Genomic DNA, 22,837 nt, shown 5'->3' on the forward strand with positions numbered 1-22,837 from the left:
GCAAACTGTCTCCCAATTATGTTTTATTCCTGTGTGTGTGTGTTTTTGTTTGATTAACACAGAAATTAATTTAACATTGAGGTGACGGTAAATTAAAGCTGCGATGAAACAGTGACAGATCTTGTTGTGATTCATGTTGTGACTTACATCTGAGTGAAACAGATAAACGTAAAAGAAAAGAACGATCAAGGCTTACTTCTGTCCGTCGGTTGTTCTTTAGATGAAAGCAGATCTGAATGTGAGCTTGCAGTTGATTATGTATATCAGTAGTATAATTCATTTCTGTAATGAAAAGCTGAATTTTCTTCAGCCATTACTCCAGTGTCACATGATCCTTCAGAAATCATTCTAATATGCTGATTTATTATCAATGTTGAAAACAGTTTTGCTGCTTACAGTTTTTCTCAGTCGCTTTGGTGCATTTCTCAAATCATCCTTAACATTTGCAAAGAAGTATGTGCATTTCTCAAAACAATTCGTACAAACAGCACAACACAATGGATTACCTGCAAAAGCCTGTAACTTAGTCAAAATCTTTAGTTCATCTATCAAAAGTAAGTATGCATGTCAATGAACGTATCAGTGCCGTCAGAATGAAAAGTCCTTGTGTCATTGTTCACAAACAAGATGCTCAAAATGCTTAGTCATGTTGTCAATCAAACAGTGTACTCTATTAGCATTACCTGATGTAAACTATAGCAATAGTTTGCATGACAGTTACTGTACTGAAATGCAGAAGGCTGCAATTCTTATGTGTGCCATATATCCTATCAAAAGTACAAATGCTGTATGTGATAATACACATTACGGTATGTGAGATATTGATTGAAAGAGACTGGACAGGACAAAAAAAAAAATGAAAACAGAAAAGAAAAAAAACACATTACAGAGTCATTGTGATAGACAAGAAAAAGACATATCCCTGATAGTACACGTACATCACTAAGACGTCTATTTCACGTCTACATTTACATCTGCAAGATTTATTTTTTAGAGTGTTTGCTCATCTGCACGTTTCCTACCAGGTGTCAAATAGACTTTTATTAGATGTCTTTACTGTAAGATGTTTATGATTCAGAGTGTTTGTAAAACTGACATCCTACAGATGTCTGTGAGATGTTTGTACATAGCAGATGCACAAAAGCGAAAATACAAAATTAGAAAGGCAAACACAGGAATCAAACCTTAGGCAGAACTTTGCTTTTGTATGAGGAATTTCAGAGAACTGATTTGTTATTGGTTAATCTACATTCCCTTATTAGTGAAAGTCAAGATTTACCTGCACAATGCTCGGCAAATTTACAAATAGACCAATAGGAATGTGTAGAAAATATACTTGACAGTTTATGACAACTATATCAACCATTTTGCATTTAATGACTTATACAATGAACTAATGACTAGATGTTTTGAGGGGTAAGACTATTGCACAGAGAACTATATAATACATTTTGAGCAACATGACACTAGCAACTGATAATGTAGGAAAATGCAGACAAATGTACATAATCAATTGCATGAATGTACCAAAGCAATCGCAACTTGTTCAAAAGAATGAGAAACTGCTATTATGATGTGCACAAGTGACTAGATGATGTGGAGGTTGAAAAAGTAATTTTGAGAATTTAATTTCAGATTTGAGAAATGTACTAAAGCGACTGAGAAAAACTGTAATATTGTTTTTGCAACTTGTGATACATTGACTGGATTCTTTGATGAATAAAAAGTTAAAAAGAACGGCATCTAGCAATTCAAATTAGAAATCTTTTCTAACAATGTAAGTCTTTACTATCACTTTTTATCAGTTGAACACATCCTTGCTGAATAAAAGTATTTTTTTAAAGAAAGCAAGAAAGAAAATACTGACCTTAAGCTTTGAACGGTAGTGTATATTGTTAGAAAAGATTTCTATTTTCAATAAATGCTGTTCTTTTTAACATTTTATTCATCACAGAATCCTGAAGAAAGTATCATGGGTTCCAAAAAATATATACATATAATGACGCTGAAAATTCAGCTTTGCATCACAGGAATAAATTCTATTTAAAAGTATATTAAAATAAAAATTTACTGTTTTAATTGCAATAATATTTCACAATATTGTTGTTTCTTCTGTATTTTGAATCAAGTAAACAGCCTTGATGAGCAGAAAAGACTTCTTTAGAAAAAAATAAACATCTTACATCTGATTCCAAACCTTTGAATGGCAGTGTATATGCATGGATACAAATTATACTTATATTGAAATTGAGATTTATACACTATCTGAAAGCCGAATAAATAAGCTTTCCATTGATGTATGGTTAGGATAGGACAATATTTGGCCGAGATAAAACTACTTGAAAATCTGGAATCTGAGGGTGCAAAAAAAATCAAAATATTGAGAAAATCACCTTTAAAGTTGTTCAAATGAAGTTCTTAGCAATGCATATTACAAATCAAAAATTAAGTTTTGATGTATTTATGGTAGGAAATTTACAAAATGTCTTCATGGAACATGATCTTTAATTAATATCCTAATGATTTTTGGCATAAAAAAAACGATAATGTTGAGCCATTGTTGCTTATTGCTACAAATATACCTGTGCTACTATGTTATGTTGTTGAAAACCTGTTTAATAACAATAATAATAATACATTTTATTTATGGGCGCCTTACGCAACACTCAAGAACATGCAAATAGAACCCATAAAACATGCATGACTTTATATTTTTCGCAAAATAAAAAATTCATATAGCTTTAAAACAACATCAGGGTGAGTACTGATGTCATAAATTTAACTTTTGGATAAACTTTCCGTTTAATTTGGGGGTCAGACTCGTCCAAATCTCCCCTCCACCCTCTATTAGTTCTCCAACGCACAGCAAGCTAATGAGGCTCATGACGCAGGACTCTAAAGTTATCAGAGCTGATTTTATTCTGCTATCTCCATGCAACAGGGCAAAGCAAATCTGTCATTATATGTGGGCTGCCACTGTAGAGCACTCCCTTAGGGCACTACAAAGCCACTCTTGGAACACTACAGGGATACAGCTTTAATGCATTAGGCTGCTGGCCCGCACACTAATCAAGCCTTATGCGCAACATCCCTCTAAGTGCGGTCCCGTATCCCTCTCGTTCCACTATCTATGAGTCATGCGTCGCTTCTTCGCCTTGTTTTTAATTCCGTAAACCCCTCCTTTCCAACCACACGTTATACATCCTCCTAGTCTTATTCTTCCTCCGTCACAGTCTTTTTGTTGTATCTTCGTAATTCATTTTCATACACAACTGTACCACGACCCAGGAGCTGTCAGTCATGCCATTCACTCAGCTGACTGCGATAGGGTAATATACATGAGACATGAAAACCCTCACACATACACTCACACGTCCAGCTGGTAGGTGTAGGTGGAGCGGGGAAAGCCTGTTCGGCCAGTCATCTTGTGTGTTTTTGTGGAGGTGGAGAGGGAGGGAGGAAAAGAAAGAGGTGTCCAGAACATGAGCGAATGGAGGAGGTGCTAAACAACAACATGGACATCCTCGGGACTACTGTTGTCTTTCGGTTTGTCTGTCTGTTTATTAAGAGGATCTCTGGAATGCCTCATTCTGATTGGCCAGTCCAAAAAAGACTAATGTCCAGGGCAGTGCTGACCACTGACCCTAAAAATCCTGTTTCCTAGCTTGTGTTTGATCTCTTCAGTCTCTACATGAAAATTATAAGACAATGTCCCAAAATAAGATCATACAAAATGCATGTTATTTTTTATTTAGTACTGACCTAAATAAGATATTTCACATAAAAGACATGTACATTAGTTTACATACACTTGACTCTTAATACTGAGGTGTTTCCTGAATGATCCACAGCTGTTTTTTTCGTTTGTTTTGTTTTTTTTAGTGATAATTATTCATGAGTCCCTTGTTTGTCCTGAACGGTTAAACTGTCCTTCAGAAAAATCCATCAGGTCCCACAAATTCTTTGGTTTTTCAGCATTTTTTTTTTTTTTTTGCATTTGAGTCTTTTCCAACAATGACTATATGATTTTGAGATCCACCTTTTCACACTGAGGACAAATGAGGGACTCATGTGCAACTATTACAGAAGGTTCAAACGTTCACTGATGCTCCAAAAGGAAAAACAATGCATAAGACCCAGAAGTGAAACTTTTGAACAGAACGAAGATGTGTACATTTTTCTTATTTTCTCAAAATATCATATTTTTTTCATTTAGTACTGCCCTTCAGACGCTACCAGAAGATACTTAAATGTTTCCCAGAACACAAAATAATTTGAATCCCTCAGTTGTTCTCAGTATGAATAGATCTGAAAATCGTACAGTCGTTGTTGGAAAGGGTTCAAATACACAAAAATGTTTAAAAAAAAAACAAAAAACAAAAAAACAAAGAATTTGGGGCACCTGAAGGATTTTTCTGAAGAAAAGCAGGCAGTTTAACTGTTCAGGGCAAACAAGGAACTCATGAACAACTATAAAAAACAACAACAACAAAAAAAACATAGCTGTGGATCATTCAGGTAATAACACAGCATTACAAATCAAATATGTAAACTTTTGTACGGGGGCTTTTTAATAAATTTAGCTATTATTTTCTCTTGTGGACTATACATAAACATCTTTTATGTGAAATATCTTATTCAGGTCAGTACCAATTAAAAAATAACATGCATTTTTTATGATCCCTCTCATTTTAGTAAAAAAGCAAATTCTGCAAGGTGTATTTAAACTTTTGACTTCAACTGTACATGGATGTTATAAAGGAATGGTGCTGTATGTCAAGAAGCACTTTTAAAGCAATGTCATAAAATATATAAGTATTTGTTTTAATGATTCTATGTGAACCTCGTCTAGTGTTGCAAATGCAGTCTATACCTACAACGCAAAAAAGCTTGGGCGTAAACAACACATTCAAAGGAAAATGGCTTATGGTTTATCTTATTCCAGGAAGCTGCCCAAAAAGGAGATGCTATAAGACCAAATTTGGTATTGGTTTATCTCTCCTTCCAGCAGCAAGTGCCAGTAATTGCATTCTTTAGTCACCCATTATCAAACCCCTTAACGATTATCTCAGTGTTAAAGCTTCATAATTTTATATCTGAAGTCATGACTTGTGTCCCTAGAGCCTAAAGTCTCCCCTGTACACAATGCGGTTTTCATTCAGGCGTCTCATTAATAATGCGGAGGACAAGATAATCCAAAGGGACGCATATGCAGAGCCAAGAAACGAGCTGTGTGCCTGTTTCATGTGCCTCGTGCGCTCCTCCTCGCATGCTCTCAGCTCAGTCATTACCGGGCGCCGTGCCTGCGCTCCCCCGCCCTTTCCCAACTACGTCTCCACAATCGTAACTCTGAGCTAAGACGTCTGACTTCCCTCTGTCCAAACTGGTACGCGAGAGCCCTCCCCTCCTCTCTCCGCGCCGCCTTTTCCGTTTGCCACCCTCGCTTGGGCTTGACCCGACTGGTGACGTAGGAGAGATTCCGTGGTGCCCACAGCCGTAGGCGCGCGCTGCGCTCGGGTATAAATTGGGCCCAGGACCCATCATTCGGCACTCTCTCAGTCGCTCCGACTCGGGAACCAGAGCATCAGCGGAGATAGCAGGGAATCAATCGCTAAACTCCTCAGGCTAACTCGCTCTCGTCTTTGGTTCGGAATGGAAACATCAACTTTTACGCGGAGCCAACGCAGCTCCTTTGCGCACAACTTTAAGAGTGAGTTTTTGCTTCTTCTCTGTTCATCTTTATTGTGAATGTACTTTTGAAATGCTGAACTTAGTATTCTAAGTAATGGAAATGAATGCATTTAAAACAATGTAACTATTTAGAATATGATCAAACTGGCTTTCGAGTATGCTTGGTTTTACGCAGCTAGATGGTTAGAAAATATATTCTGTGCTTGATGCGTAAAATGTTTTGCATTGATGTTTTAGTGCTTTTATTCAAACAAGTACTAGCAAATGTATGCATATATTCAAAAGTGTAATGTTAAACTTAATGTTACTTAAGTTTAATGCTAAACTAATGACATTTAAATTCAAAGAGATATAATGTTCGGAGCGGTACATGCTAAACTACTACTTAAAGCTTATAAGTTAAAATCTGCAGTGATAAGTTAAATCGCACTTTTTTCTGAACACTTTAAAACGAAATACTTATGAACTGAAGAATCTAAAATGATGTGTTTATGAGAAAAATGTCACAACATAAATGGATGAAAACCGATATATTGTTATAATGATAAAAACATTATAGTGCGTTCGTAGAAATTCGTTTTAAAATTGTGAATTTTTCCGCATCAAATTTTTGTTATCATGAATTAATGTATGTTTGGTTTAAATGTATATAAGATGAGACTTACAGAGCTCTCCAAAATGGAAACTTGCGCTTTAGCTACTGAGACTTTGTGATGTGACGCGCTCCTCTCTTTCCACCAGGCGCTCTCTCGCTCTGGCTGGTTGTCTGGCTGGTCGTGGTGAAACCCGTGCCTGCTCAGAGCTGCCCTCACCGGTGCGTGTGTTACCCGACCCCCATGACAGTGAGCTGCCAGGCGCAGAACTTCACTATTGTGCCCCACGGCATGCCCTACGAATCCCAGCGCGTTTTTCTGCAGAACAACCGCATCACTGAACTGAGAGTGGGGTCTTTTGCTTTTGGCACACAGGTAAGGAGGTGTTATAGACTCTGTGTGGTACAGAATAGAACATTTAATATTTACATTTGCAAATATACATTTAAATGTCTCATTTACTAATTTTGTATTCCTTCTCAATATCTTCACCTCATTACCCTTTCCTCCCTCTACCTTCCCCTTTCCTTTCTGTCCATCAATTCATCACATACCAGGTTTTGTGGCTCTTCTCCAACAACATCACCTGGATTGAGGCCGGTGCATTCAGCGAGCTGCGCGATCTGGAGGAGCTCGATCTGGGCGACAACCCTCACCTGCACAGGCTTGAGGGTGGAGCTTTCCGTGGCCTAGAGAAGCTCCAGAGCCTCCACATGCACCGTTGCCGGCTGGCCGCCCTTCCCCATGACATCTTCCACAAGCTCTACAGCCTGCAGTTCCTCTACCTGCAGGAGAACCAGCTCCACTTCATCCAGGACGACCTCTTCGCTGACCTGATCAACCTCAGCCAGCTCTTCCTGCACGGCAACCGCATCCGCACTCTGTCCGAGAACGTGTTCCGTGGCCTGGTCAACCTCGACCGTCTGCTGGTGCACGACAACAGGATCCGTCAGGTCAATCGCCGCGCTTTCCGCGACCTGGGCCGTCTGACCATGCTCTTCCTCTTCAACAACTCCCTGGCTGAGCTGCCCGGTCAGGCCATGCGTGACATCTCCTCCATCGAGTTCCTGCGGCTGAACAACAACCCCTGGGCCTGCGGCTGCGAGGCTCGTCCCCTGTGGGAGTTCTTCAGAGGTGTCCGCGTGTCCAGCTCCGAGGTTCTGTGCGCTTCTCCTGCTTCTCGTCGTGGAGAGGATCTGCGCTTCCTGAGGGAGATGGATTTCGCCCTGTGCCCACTTCCCGACCCCGGCTCCCTCTCTGGCACCACCACCACCACCTTCAGCACCAAGACCCGCTGGTGGTTCTCCAAGCACAAGCCCGTCAGCACTTCCAAGGGCATCTTCGAGAAGACCTCCGAGACCAAGGCGTACCCCTTCAAGTCCCAGTATCCCTCAATCACATCTTCATCCACAAAGTATGAGCTCGGAGAGGAAGAGGCTCTTCTTCCCAAGCTTGACCCAGAAGAGTACTGGGCCAACTATGGCAACGAAGATGCGGGCATCACCTCCCTGCGCTGCTTCGAGCTCGAGTGCCCTCCTGAATTTGACTCTCTGCCACCATCTTCCTCTTCTTCTCGCTCCTCATCTTCTGTCCTGTTGTTACTCTCCATGTCTGTCTTGACTGTCTGCATCCATCTTCTGTTTGGCTGAATCTGTCTATCTCAGAAGAACCCTCTCTCCCCTCATTTTTTCTCCTCTCTGGAGGAGAGAAAACCCTGTTTGCTCAATTTAACTCTTCAATGCCTTGATTCCTGTTTACTATCAGCCTTAACTGTATCTTTGTTCTGTTCAGTTTGAGCCTCTAGTTCTTGGTATCTAGAGGGCACTAGACTGATTTAGGATACAGTGGGTAAGCAGGGAACGTTGGGCAGTACAAGCCCTTAATGGAAAGTAACGAAAGCTGTTCAGAGGGCTTGGCTAGTTAAGCAGATACTCGGTCCTTTATTTTTTGAGGACAAGTGTATTCTAAGCCATCTCTGTCACAGTCAGTGCAGACAGAGGATAGAAATTTCCACCTTAGGTTTACGTACAATATTTGTATGCTTTTAGATTTTTCAGCCACTCTAAGTGCTTCTATGATAGTTGTAATTATAGCTTGTGATGTCACTACGACACCCTCTTTCCAGCTCCATTATTTCACAGTAGTTAGTAACAATAGCATAATGAGCAAATCTTTTGATTCCCTTTGGAACGCAGCGATCGAATGTTATAGTTCATCTATTCATAACAGAAGGGACTCAAAATCATTCAGGGCTCGAAAAGCACAAAAGGAACGGCGTGCAGCAGCGAAGCAAGATAGACAAAGCACAATGGAGTGATGAGTTTGAAAGTGTTGCAATACAGCTACAATTTAAGATGCAGAGAGAGAGAGAGAGAAAGCACGCGCAGGAGAGACAGAAAGCACGCACAAGAAGAGAAGGCGAAAGAGTTCATTACATCACCCACCAGCTATGACAGCAATTATCACTTGTGTAAATATGACATCTTGGCAGAGGGAGCTGTAAATAACGCTATGAAAGGCCTTATGCTTGTCACTGTTCTGAATGGCCAAGAATGTCACTGTGAGTAACGTCTGTGATGTTATTTCTATGGTCAGTGCATGGAAAGATCAGTCAATGGCGTGAGAACGTGTGAATGTTCTTTTTCTTTTTTTTATACTGTATGTCTTACAAAATGCTGTTAATATGTTAAGTCTTTGCTGTAAAATACACTTCCTGAATTGTTCTAAGACCTTTGTTTACTCTTCTTTTCAAATTCAAATGTATCTGATTTATCTGAACATTCCAACAAACTCCATCCTTTCTCATTTAAAGTATCGGTTTTAAATCAAACCAGTCAATCTTTAGGCCTAAAATAATTGGCAAAATGCTAAAACTAGGACTGAATCCAATATGTGAAGGACACTATGGAAAGACTGTTTCTTGAAATGAACTGACTACTGTGAAAAACCAGAAAAATGTGCTTACTGACAGATTGGTGGACATTCAGATTAATGTCTACCATTGGTCCAAATACAGACTGGACTGCTCATGGTGGGCTTGCTGAAGGCAATGGCTTTTCATTGGTGGTCGTTGCCTATTTCCTTTTCCTCCTCTTTCAAACTGCAATAAAGAATTGAAATGCTTTAGGGAAAACAAATAGAGAGGGCAAGGACAAGAAAGAGAGAAAGAGAAAAAGAAATGCACTGAAAGCAGGGGTGGATGTGGGTGGTAGAGGCGAAAAGATGGATGATAAAGGATGGATATGCTCATAAGAGAAACGTAATCTAAAGTTCCTTAATACAATAGGAAAGATTGTTTGATCTACTGTTAATTTGAGCAATATTCTGTTTTGTTTTCACCCTAAGACAGTATTGAAACAAAGAACACTGATCTTTTTTGTTCCACAGATGTTACCATGACTTGACTTGATTATGTCTTACAATGTTTGTATGATGTGTGAATGTATATCTGAACCGAACGGGTAAGGTCAAACTGCCTTAAGGTGCTCTCGAGTGACCGTGTTTGTGAGGTTGCTCACAGATGACCAAAGCATTAGTTATACCTTTTACCCAGAATGTATGCAACTGAATGTAAGAATGTGAAAGAATGAGCTGTTCAATCTTTTCACTACAACACAAAGTGATGGACAGAAAGCATGACAAAAGAATAAATGCTTATCTGTGAATACGAATCATCTCTGGTGTGGGCGTACTTTCTTTGTATCTTCATCCAACAGCCACGACACTACAGTAGAATCTCGCATGTGCCTTCTCTCCCTCGCATCTCTTCTCAGTCTGACCTCCCTTGACACATACAGACAGACAGACAAATAGACAGACACACACACACACACACTTTCTACACCTCACAGCTTGTAAAGTTCTTTGAAGGCAACATCATTCACTATAACATGCAGTTACCATGCAACGCACTGGCCACCATTCAAAGCTTCAATTCAGAGTTGCAGAGTATGCAAGACGTGTGCACACCAGCCAACACGAGCAAACACACCCCTGAGGCTGACAAAAAGATGCGAAATGATGATGTTATTGGAAAAAGTATTCACAAAGCACTCCAGCTGTGGTATTGAATTGGTTCTTGTTGATACAGAAAGCCTTTCTTTGTCTTTCTAAAGCGGTGCTGTCTTTAGCAGATGGCTCTCACTGAAAGAGCAGCAAGATGCAGAGAGTTTGCTTCAGTCTCCCACCATGTGCAAAAGCAGGCTGTTCTTAACACAAACGTGTAAGCATACATACACACACACATACGTGTGAGTCCCGGTGAGAGGCTCAAGTGATTTTCACTCAATTCCACAGTAAATCTACCATGAAAACTACAGCCAACAGGCTGTTTTGTTTTCCATCCAATGCTCAATCTTCAGCCTTTGTGCATTACAACTTGCACTGATTGTGGATTGAAGATATCATTAGTCTCTGTAGTTTCTGACAGACTACAATTACTCTTTTACTCAACTAATCAACAAACTGAGTAAACCGCATATGGATGATTATGATGCATGAGGCTATTTTTTGAATCAGGCCTTTGAACGTAAGACATCTGCATCTCGATGCCCCCATTGGACGGAGTAGAGTTACGCAAATAGTCCTTCATCATCCCACCCACCATCTGCGTGCTCATTGGCTGTCGGCCATGCTCCTCAACAATGAGACACAATGAGTTGGCTGGCAATCGAGGGGTGGCGACCACGTCAATATCGCTGAATATTAGATGAAGAATGAGTCACTCAATCACATGAATGGGGGATATGTGTGAGGAAGAAAGAAATGGGACTTACTCTGTTTTTTATTTGTGTGTGTGAGTGAATGAGTTTACCGGAAGTTGCTCATCACAGCAAGAGTTTGGAAGTGTTGCTAATCGCCCCCATGAGAATGAAATGTCAAATAAATATGGTTACTGGTACATATCGACACATACACACAGACACCTCTTTGGTGTGTTGTTCAGTGCATTAATGCAGAAACATGCAGCTGAAATTGCATTTTCTCCCTATGAAACATGATTATAAACTTATAAGCACAAATTTCTAATTTCTAGCTGCTGCTGGGATTTCATTCGGTATAAATTATCAATGATTTTAATACATTCGCACATCTCTGTCTAGCATGCAGTTCAGCAGAGCTCAAAGCTCTCGTGCTTTGTTACATATTCGTTTTTTTTCACACTTTCTCTTCTTTCAGTCTTTCCACTTGGTTTGTCGTCATCAGCTCCTCTCTCACCCCTCCCTCACCTTTCTCTCGTCTTCCAATTTTCCTCACTTTCTCAAGCTCTTCTTGACATGAACATGTCACCTTCATCTCTCCCCTCTTTCGGTCTTAATTATAGGTGTTCAGAGCTCAGTGCTGTTCAATAATGAACCCAAAAATTGATTTGTGTTGGAGGCCCAGCATTTAATGTTGTGCTCCTTAATGATTACCAGCAAGGCTATCTGTTGTGGAAAGAAAATAAAAAGCGGAGGGAGTGCTGATTTGATGCGTCAACTCCCATTCATCCCTTAAACACATCGACAGGTTTTCATCTCATATGTTTTGATGTGTTTTCAAAGTGTACGGAGAGTGCTGTAAAACTCTTCGTCTGCGTAAATGGAGGGAAGAGACAGTGGCTGACGTTAAAACTTGAAAGGGAGACGGAGAGAGAGAAAGACAGACTGCAGGGCTGAAATAGTGTGTGAAACGGTGAATAAAATGCAGAGAGGAGTGAGAGGAGATGTGAGATATTTGAGTCACATTCTTGGCAGATTCCGGCGCCACAGACATTTGGAGAGTTTATGAATTGCGTATGCAAAGTCGCACACTTGCGCGGGTGCACACACACACACTCATTTAGCCCTAATCACACATTCGAAGAGCGCTGCACTCTTCCCGCAGTGAGGCAGACGGTTTTCAAATGGAGTGCGTCATCACTCTCATCAATGGACCGTGGAGGGTTCACGTGCCTCCACTGCCTGAGTTGCAATCTTACACACATACCTGCAACTTAACTGTCTGACGATACTGTCTCTGCTGTTTTCAGGTCTAGTTAAAGCAAAGACCTTAATCCTAAACACCCCTATTCACTGCACCCAAGACTAACCTGTCAGATAGAGCAGTAGTTCACCCCAAAATGAAAATGCTGTCATCCTTTACTCACTCTGAAGTACAGATAAAGATATTATGTAAAATGTTGGTAACCAAACAGTTGCTGATAGCCATTGGCTTTCCATACTTGCTACTAACAACTGTTTGGTTGCAACATTCTCCAAAATATATTCTTTTGTGTTCAGCACCTGACTGGTTGTGAAAAAGCAAGCTAATCAGCAGCTCTGTATGGTTAAGCTTGTGGTAGGTGTAAGAGTGGGCTTTAGGGATTGGGACCAAGAAATTTGTTCTTTCCAGAAAACAGTTTCCCGTTATACACTCGCCATTCTGACACTGTGTTCTCACGTGACAATAATTGCAAAAACACATTTTATTGAAACAAGTAAAATTTAGTCACAAGGAACAACTTTTTTGGTACAAAACTTGGGTGTTTCTTCAACTATTGGCACCATTTGTTCTAAAAATGAAATTTGAAATGACACTTTTCACTATAGGGCCGTAGCTGGGGTTTGCAGGACCTCGGTGCAGGATGTACCCGTGGGCCCTGTTTGAAATCGTGTAAATAGCACAAATAAATAAATAAACAAAGATAAAAATTAAACAATGTTTGAGTTTTTCACGTTTGTAGGTGTTCAAGTACAGAAACAGAAAAATCAAATGTGAAATATCATTGCATGGTCTTCGCTGTATAAATTAAAAATAGATTAATTCTTGTCAAAACCACAAAGCAATTCTGAGCAGTGAGTGATTTTCTCTTTTTTGATTTTCTTGGATAAACAGTTCACTTCTAGAATACAAGTTTCGTGAAAAACTTTGCTGAGGTTTTTGAGGAAAACAATCCAGGATTTTTCTCCAAATAGTGGACTTTAATGGGGACCAACGGTTGAAGGTCCAAACTGCAGTTTCAATGCAGTTTCAAAGGACTCTATACAATCCCAACCGAGGAATAAGTATATAAAATTATATACTTTTTAACCACAAATGCTCATCTTGCACTAGCTCAACCTCACACATTATGTAAACACATGTAATCAAGCAGACATGATAGGCGGAAGCAGTGTTGGGGGGGTAACATATTACAAGTAACGCAAGTTATGTAATCAGATTACTCTTTTCAAGTAACTAGTAAATTAACGCAATACTTTTTAATTTACAAGAAAATATTTGAGTAACTTTTCCAAATAAGTAATGCCAGTTACTTGTGTCCTGTTGACAAGTTGAGAGATATGGAGTGGAGAGGTGTTGTGTGCACTATGAAAACATGATGGTTACTGTAGTTCTAGACTAAATGTGAATATGCATTTACTCAACTCACTGGCACAAAAACATTATGACTATTGAGTATTTCCTCAAAATAAAAAAAAAAAAAAAAAAAACAACAGTAAAATGCAAACTCAGAAAATGACACATCCCATTTTATTAACCAGTGTCTTTGCTGCTGATTTTCAGTGATTCAATTTAACCATACAAAAAAGCAAAAATGACTTTAGATAAACATAACATTTGTGGGGTTTTTTTTTTATTGCTGAGTATTCTTCATGCAATCCAGAATGGCAGCACAATTGTTTGATTTGTGCCCTCTACAAACGTGAATTCACATTTCCTGCAGCCTAAGGCTTTTTCATTTCACTTTTGCTGTGAAAGAGCTCTTACATTTGCCAAAAATAGAACTTTTTATATTAAAAAAAAAAAAAAAAAAAAAAAAAAAAAAAAAAACTAGCCCAGATAAGAAAAAGTAATGCAAAAGTAATGTAATGCATTACTTTACACAAAAAGTAACCAAGTAACATAATTAGTTACCTTTTTAGGGAGTAACGCAATATTGTAATACAGAAGTCCTGACCCAGTGTTTACAAAGGGAACGTGCAAAGAAAGACAAACGCCCTTTACAAAAAATGGTAAAACAAAGTTGGATGATTTTGAAGTTGGAGGAGAAAATTGGATGGAGTTTTTCGTCCTAGCCTGCCTTTTTTAAACGTCTGTGACCTTTCCATTGTGATTACGTAATGTGTGAAGATGCACACGCACATCACAGAGCTAGTGCAAGATGAGCATTTGTGGTTAAAAATGATATAAATTTTAATTTTAATAATATTTTTTTTTAGAAAATGACCGACTGTTTTGCTGCATTGAAATTGCAATTTGGACATTTCAACCCATTGAACCCTCATTGAAGTCCACTATGTGGAGAAAAATCCTGGAATGTTTTTTCTTTGCTACTGCAGAACGAAAGACATGAACATTATAAATGACATGGGGGTGAGTAGATTATTGAGAAATTTTTATTCTGGAAGGTAACTAATACTTTAAGGACACTGGCAGCAGCTAGTAAACAAGGTGTATTCACTTTAAGAGACAATGCATCCATATAATGATATTGATTTCTTTCTCAACTGTTTACATTCACTCAATACATAACCGACAGTTTTTCAAGGATACTTGCCAAGATGGGTATTTTGACATAATTTCGAATGCATTTGTCTGTTCAAACACAAGAGGCAAAACTCAATTTGTCATTCAAGGGCTGTGAGACATGGTTCTCTGTGTGCGCACTGCGTGGGAGCTTGCATATTTAAACACATGAGGTGTATTTGTCTGTTCAAGCGCAGGAAAACCTGAAAGAGAACTCAACCTAGCGAGTACTCCATTGAGTTATTTGGCGTCTTGTGCTTGAATGCTTTAAAATCTTTTGAATGTTTATTTTGGTAAAGCTTAAAAACACATGCAAATGACAAGCTTTAGTGACAAAGTGCAGAAGTGGCCCATCAACTGTCCCGAGCGTCTTTTAAGCTGGCCGGTTAAAAAAGCCTAGTTCATTTTATCTAATTAGCAACATTCAATAGTGGAATGAATCTATCAAAAGAGAATTCTGTTGTTTTTTCAGAAAGCTGTGAATAAAAATGTGTCATTTTTATCACATCCCAAATCATGTATTTTGTTTAACTGATTTCTGTTGTGGAAATGACAGACATTTTTGGAATAAAATGACAGACCCCTTTGCTTTGACACGCTAGCATTTCATAGCTAGCATTTTATGTATCTCAAATACATGCAATTAAATAATAGGTTTTACACTTTTTGCATAATTTAACACAGTTACAGGTTGATTGGAAGTGACCTAAAATAAAACAATATCTATTTACCTTGATATCTCAGGGGTTTTTTTCTGTTCTTTTTTTGCAAGCATGCTCTGACACTTTTGTCTCGTTGGCAACCAAATACACAAACTATAAAAAAAACTTTCAGTAGCAATATTGTCATAAAAGTGACCAAAGTTGAGGAAACACTCCTTTAGAAAAAAACAGTTCTTAGGCATCTTCTTTTCATCTCTTCCAGTCTGAACTCTCTATATAATGCATACTACTTTAAACATATTATCTATTAGGGATATATGCATATTCAAATGTGAGTGGATGTCTTTTTTGTCAGCGCACTGAGCAAAACATGGTTGCAGCTCCATCATCTGGAATTTAGCATTTGGTTTTACGCATGTGAAATTTTTTGCTAGTTGACATGACGTCAAGCAGCGACAGCGCACGTGTGAATTAATGTGAAAAGCAGTCTACAATGGATGCACCAAGGTGATGCACCAAGCCAGCTGCCACAAAAGGTGAATACACAGGAGTGTCACTGACTTGGCGTTTGAAAACTGCCAGCACCATCTGCTTGCACTCATTTCTGCAAAGCTAGATCACACACTCTTGCTTGCATGAACACCAAATCAGTATCCAAGTTTGATCAAACAGACATGAGATGCACACTTTCATCTCTAAGGGGATGTTCATGCAGGAGGTGTTCTTGCATGCAAAACAGCTAGACAGAGCAGAACGCAGAGCAGACAGTCTCCAGACGCTTTTTCCCCCCTCCCAAAGCTGAACTATTTTTCACTAGACATTTCATCTGTAAACACATCATTTATGACAGACGACGCTAAAAAAATCAATATTGTGAAATCCTGACTAGTCCCAGAACCTAAAATACATGTAGTTTTTAATATACATATAAATTGTAACCTATAAAATCTTAATGGGAAAAACAAAACAGTTAATGCCCATGTGATTTGTCAATTACCTATTTGTTTCCTCACTGTCTGCAACTGTAAAAGAACCCACAAGTCCCTGAGGCTTGATAATCTGTCTAAGCCTGACTTCTAAGGATGTGTAAATAACAGTTTCTAATAATTGACAGTTTAGTGCTGTTTTTCTTTATAATAGCGACATATTTTTGTCGCACTATATGAGGTGAGTCTTGTGAAGATATTTTAGCTTTCGATCAGTTTTGACTCCCGTCGACCCACACTACACTATTAATATATTTTCACCAGACAGTCGATGACGACACAGATGAACAAATTAAGCGTCATCCCTTTTTTCCTTCTCCTGGCAGTCCTTTGATTCTGCATCCAGCACTCAGACCGTGACACCCACTAATATACTCACATGAATAGCATGAATATGTACCCAGCTTTATTTTCGTTCTAATAGCGCTTTAATGCGCAGAGCTTACTATGGTGAAGCTATAGTGACAGACATAATTATTTTCCACTTTTATGCTATGGCCAAAGTTTGAGACATTTCACAACATTCAATATCATATGCCATATTATGAACCTATATTTTAATGACTCACATCACAGGCAACAGTTACAGACAGAAGCTAGACGTCTGATGTAGACTGTACTAAATAAATATATTACTGCCCTTCTCTTTATCTGAATTTTAGCTTGTAATACTGTTTATGTCATCACAATTATTAGAATATTGATTACGGTAGTTTAACTGAAATAAAAATGCTTTGTAATGTTTAAAACTAGTTTATGCTCCAATAGATTTGGAAATATAAATGAGTTCTTACAAGTGGGCAAAAATCTATACTTTTTATATGTGCTATGTTCTTTATTAAACAGCGTTGTAACTGTATATGTGTCCTTAAGGGAGAAGTTCACTTCCGGAACAAAAATTTACAGATAATTTACTCACCCGTTGTCATCCAAGATGTTCATGTCTTTCTTTCTTTAGTCGATAAGAAATTATGTTTCTTGATGAAAGCATTTTAGGAATTATCTCCATATAGTGGACTTCAATGGTGCCCCCAAATTTAAACTTGCAGTTTAAATGCAGCTTTAAATGGCTCTAAATGATCCCAGTCGAGAAAGAAGGGTCTTATCTAGCTAAACGATCGGTCATTTTCGAAAAAAATTGACAATTTATATAATTTTTAACCTCAAATGCATGTCTTGTCTAGGTCTGCGTGAATTCTTTTTTTCTTCCCCAACTTTAAAATCATCCTACATTGCTGCAGAAGTACTGACCCAGTGTTTACAAAGTGAACATGCAAAGAAGATCAAATGCCCTTTACAAAAAAAGGTAAAACAGCGATGTAGAACGATGTTGAAATCGAAGAAGTTTTTGAAATACCCTAACTCTGTTGACCCGGATTACACAGGCTACGGATGTGCAGCAAGAGATGAGACAAGACGAGCATTTGAGGTTAAAAAATATATAAATTGTCACGTTGTTTCGAAAACCGAACGTTTCACTAAATAAGACCCTTCTTCTTCAGGTGGGATCATTTAGAACCATTTAAACTGCATTTTGGAAGTTCAAACTTGGGGGCACCATATAAGTCCACTATAATTCCTGAAATGTTTTCTTCAAGAAACATAATTTCTTATCACTGAAGAAAGAAAGACATGAACATCTTAAATGACAAAGGGGTGAGTAAATTGTCCGTAAAATTTTGTTCTGGAAGTGAACTTCTCCTTCAACCAATATAGTCTACTTCATCATATTTAATTCACAAATTTCTAAGGCCTCTAAATAATCAGTGTTTTGCTGAAAAAATTGTACAAAATATTTTGTTTTCTGATATCTGATTGCTAGTTTACACTGTTTTAATGAAGTAAAAATTATTTTAATTTAATTCTAAAACTTTCCACTTTTTTTCTGTAAAATCGTTACTTATTTTTTAAATTAAATGCAAGAATAAATGTTATATTCTTAGTAATATTTCAAAATAAGCTATTACTTGGGTTTGCTTGATTATCCACACATAATTTGTTAGAAAAATCATGTTAACATGTGAGTATCAAATATAATAAATCAGACTTTTGAAAATGTTTATCTCTCAATCATTACTATATTACATTCCCTTATATGTTTTGCCCCCACAAAAAAGCATTTAAATCATCCTACTAAGATATACAGTCTGACAAGTAATATTTATATGCATTTTATTTAAATAGTCTACTATACTGTTATAATAATCACTTTGATTTACATCACAACCTATTAGAATTTCATCTGATCTTTTGGCCATACAAATATCGGAAAATTGCTCAGTAGCTCATTTTACCCAGTTTGGAATTTTGAATAAAAAACAAAAATGTTCCATTTTTAAAAAACAGATTTTTGAGAATGCCAGGCATTACATGGTTAATACTGTTTTTAAAGCTTTGAATTAAAGTTTAAAGCTTTTAAATTAATCATATGTCTTTGACCATATTTATGCTTCCTTCCTGCGTTCCTTATCAAGTCTCTTCAATTTTCCGTCCCTCATCTTCCAATTCACGCACACTGCCTTTCTCTGCATCATCTTGTCTACGTCCTCCCTGCTGCTGTTTTCGTCATTCTATTCTCTTTTGTTTAAACTCCTGCCTCTTCTCTTTCTCCACCCTTCTCTCCTCTTCAAACTCTTTGGCTCTTTGTTCTACTTCCCGCCTCAGCCTATTTTTGCTCCTGCTTGTCTAGGCAGTGCGTAGAAGGATCTCAGTGAGTCAAAAATAACCCAGGACAGATGCAGAGTTGTGCCCTGGGACACTCACGGATCCCCTATCATCCCTCTCAAGATGGCCGACAATAATGACTCATCCGCTGCCTCTCTCCATTCATCTGCCGAGCAGCCTGTGCACTATTAAAGAATGAACTCTCTTCTTCCTACACAGACTGATGGACAGACATACAGACAGACAGACAGACAGATAGATAGACATATAGATAGATAGATAGATAGATAGATACATAGATAGATAGATAGATAGATAGATCTGTGAGTGGGCCCATCAAGTGATCAAAGCATACATTCAAGCAGAAACACATAATACCACCCATATCAGATAACTGCAGTTTGATGAGAATTGTTTAAGGCAGGAGATGAAGGCGTCTGGAATGTACTATGTTTTACTTTAAAGACTTTTGCTTCGCCGGCTAATCATTTGTAGTGTTTTGTGGACTTCCGATGCCCTCAAGAGGTGAAAGTTTGCAACAGACTTGTCCAATGACCCAGATTTCCCTCTGCTGCTCAGTATGTTGTTTTTTAATACTGGAAATCTATTGATTAGGTCTATGGGAATGCATTGTCTGTTTATAACCCCTCTGATCATTTCATAACCTGGAATAGTGTTGCATATTCACTAAAGTAATTTAAAACAACAATAATAACTACAAATAAAGACAGTGAAGTCATAAAAGTTTTGGTTGATGTGTAAATGCTCTGGTATATTCATACAGATCGACAATGTCATTAATGGTTGTATCAATAAAAGCATATTTAGATTTTTTTTTTTTTTTTTTTTTTTTTTCAAATGAATAGCATATTATTTGCTTATTTTTTATTAGAAACTAGAAATAGTGGGCTTTCTTCTTCTGCCCACAAGTCTATGATACACCTTTCCATGACTTGGGAACAGAATTATACAAATACACATTCTGGCCACACGGGGGCAGCATTGTATAAATATCATTACACTATTCTAAAGTTTTGTAGGAAAATAATATTTAAACGATCAAAACATACATATATTAAGAAAAATATGATCAGATCTGATCTTGTAGTGTAAATTCAAGGAACACAACTGATAATACTTAAAAATAACCACTGGTTTCAGCTTTGTGTTATAGCAAATACATTGATTTTGGGAAATTATATAGTAGTCTATGCATTTAAAGTCACAGAAATTAGCTTGTGTAGGTTTGAAACTATCAATGAAGAGTGAGCACTGAATGACATGGCTTTTTATGCAAATAGCAAGCAATGAACAAAAACATGAAAATAATGATTATTCAGATGTAACTACTGAAATTTTAGTTCTGCTCAGGTGACTACTTTTCATATAAATACAGTAGAAACATTATCTTCAGTGTTTGGATAAATACACTAAAATGAATGTAAAAGATAAAGAAATACTTAAATAAAAAAATCATTGTGATCATTCTTTACTCACCCTCATGTGGTGACCAAGTATGATATGGAGAAATTTGTAACCTATAGAAAAGACAACACATAAAAGTGCTTTATATGATTTATGAAATATATTTAAATCTGTTGTCAAACAATAGCTTTGCATGTGGAATAGACTAGACTGAAAATTATTCCCATATCCTCCACAATTCTCTACTTTTATTCTTCATTCTGCATTTACTGTGCAAAAGAACAGCGTCGGACAAGTTAATTCCAAAAATGTAATACATTATATATTACTACTTACTGTTTGAAAGTAATTAGTCACATTACAATATTACTGTCTCTGAAATGGCATTAATTTTGAGTTACTTTCACCAGCATAACCACAGAATTATGACTAGGCCTTCTAAAATACTAAAATGCAGTTTATAGCTACTCAATATTAAACAAGGATAAAATCACACATTAAAGTGTAAAAACAATCATCAGGACCTTGGCGCCCTCCGCAGGCATTTGCTATAATGCCTAATGTACGCTCTATTGTTTATAATAGTGTTGTCAAAAGACCCGGTACTTCGGTACCAAGTCGGTACTAAAAAAAATTAAATGTTACGGTACCAGGTTTTCTTAAGTACCGGTGGTACCGAGCACCCGGTCAACCCGGTTTTTGCTGCGCTATGCAAAAAGTGCGCAGTTGCGTCTTCTTCATAAAAGCAGAAAGACACGGCGACCGGTGGTGCTGCTGATGCGGCTGCTCTGAATCCGCTTGTTGAAAAGAAAGGAGGAAGGAGCCACGTGTGGAAATATTTTGTATTTGCGACTGATGACAAGGGCAACATCATAGATCATCAGAAACCCACTTGCAAACGGTGTCATCGAAGTTCTCTCTCAAAAGGAGGAAATACATCGAACTTAATAAAACACCTCAAAGACCGACACCCAGATTTAATGAAAGTTCAAGCAGGTAAGTTTTAATTTAATTTTATATTTAGAGCTTCTGTTATAAAAATTATACGTTAAATAAACATCGCCATTTGCTTAGTTAATCGTTAGCATTAGCGCGGCTAATGCTAACGCGAGTATTAGAATAAACTTCTTTATTAAGTGTTTAATGCTCCTATAGCATTTATTAAAAAAAAAAAAAAGGACATGATAGTGTACTATTTTTACACACCTGAGGCTTTTAAATGACCCGTGTAGCTAAAATATGTGTGTTAGAGAACAAATGTACAAATGTATGGTTAATGCCTTAAAATCGGTCCATCAGAAAAGCAGTTCTAGGCTATGAAATATAGTTTGCGCAGTTTGATTAAATAAAAGTACAGTCAAATACAGTCCTGTATAGTTTGGTAAAAGATACTATTCATTAACATGACTTAATATATTATCTAACATAAATTTACAGTGAGTGAACATTAATTAATGTGTGTGAATGTTGTTTTATGCAAACATTTGATCGTTCATGTTTGTTCATTGTGCGTGAAATAATGTCAACAGATACAACTTTTAATTTAAAATAAATTATGAATACATTTTGAAATTAAGAAGAATAATTGCTATGTAACACTTGTTTATTAAGTCATGTTAAATGTTATCTTTTTGTAAAGTGTTTTTAATACTACAGTTTCCGTCTGTGTAACATTGATATCTTACACTCAGTATAAGTAATCTTATCTAACTTTGTTATAAAAAGCTGAGGTTTGTTATTTACTGAAAAGTTATATATAAAGTTCTGTTTAGCTGGTGTCAATCTAATATTGCATTTAGTCAGACTCAGCCCATTGTTTTACTGAAGTATATTATATTTTCCTTTTACAGCTGCAGGCTGAAGAAGACCACGAACCAAACTCCTAAGCAGACAATGGTTCCAGATGCTTTTGAGCAGCAGAAGTACGACAAAAAGGCAAGAAAACTGAACCGAGCTGTTGCTGAATTCACATGTATGGATTAAGTGCCAGTTTATACAGTGAAAAATGGGGATTCCAGCAAATGCTTCATCACCTCAGCTCAAAATACCAGCTTCCAAGTCAAAACTTTGTTTTATTTTTGTTTGTTATAAATAAAAATAGTGTGTTGTTCAATTCATGTTTTTGTGTTTTGATTTGGTACCGAAATTGGTACCGAGAACCGTGGATTTTCACTGGTATTGGTACCGAATACTGAAATTTTGGTACCGTGACAACACTAGTTTATAATATATTATGTATTTTAACAGTTTTGTTCAATTAAACTAGGGCTGCACCATAAATCGCATGCGATTGTCATGCACATCTCATCAGTAAAGCTGGTTCTGTGAT

General features: G+C 37.5%; 1 protein-coding gene and 1 long non-coding RNA gene across 2 annotated transcripts; both read left to right on the plus strand.

The window, feature by feature from the left end:
- The first annotated feature begins 5,479 nt into the window (after window positions 1–5,479).
- rtn4rl2a (reticulon 4 receptor-like 2 a) lies at window positions 5,480–9,955 on the plus strand. Its single transcript, XM_051112597.1, has 3 exons — window positions 5,480–5,710; window positions 6,433–6,659; window positions 6,842–9,955. The coding sequence occupies exons 1-3, from the start codon at window positions 5,653–5,655 to the stop codon at window positions 7,931–7,933; spliced, it is 1,377 nt and encodes a 458-aa protein (XP_050968554.1). The 5' UTR covers window positions 5,480–5,652; the 3' UTR covers window positions 7,934–9,955.
- An 11,150-nt stretch (window positions 9,956–21,105) lies between these two features.
- LOC127167113 (uncharacterized) lies at window positions 21,106–22,621 on the plus strand. The gene is made up of 2 exons (XR_007827956.1): window positions 21,106–21,504; window positions 22,359–22,621. It is a non-coding gene; the product is annotated as an uncharacterized LOC127167113 (long non-coding RNA).
- Window positions 22,622–22,837: the final 216 nt, after the last annotated feature.

The sequence above is a fragment of the Labeo rohita genome, chromosome 1 (assembly GCF_022985175.1).
Source record: "Labeo rohita strain BAU-BD-2019 chromosome 1, IGBB_LRoh.1.0, whole genome shotgun sequence".
Lineage (NCBI taxonomy): Eukaryota > Metazoa > Chordata > Actinopteri > Cypriniformes > Cyprinidae > Labeo > Labeo rohita.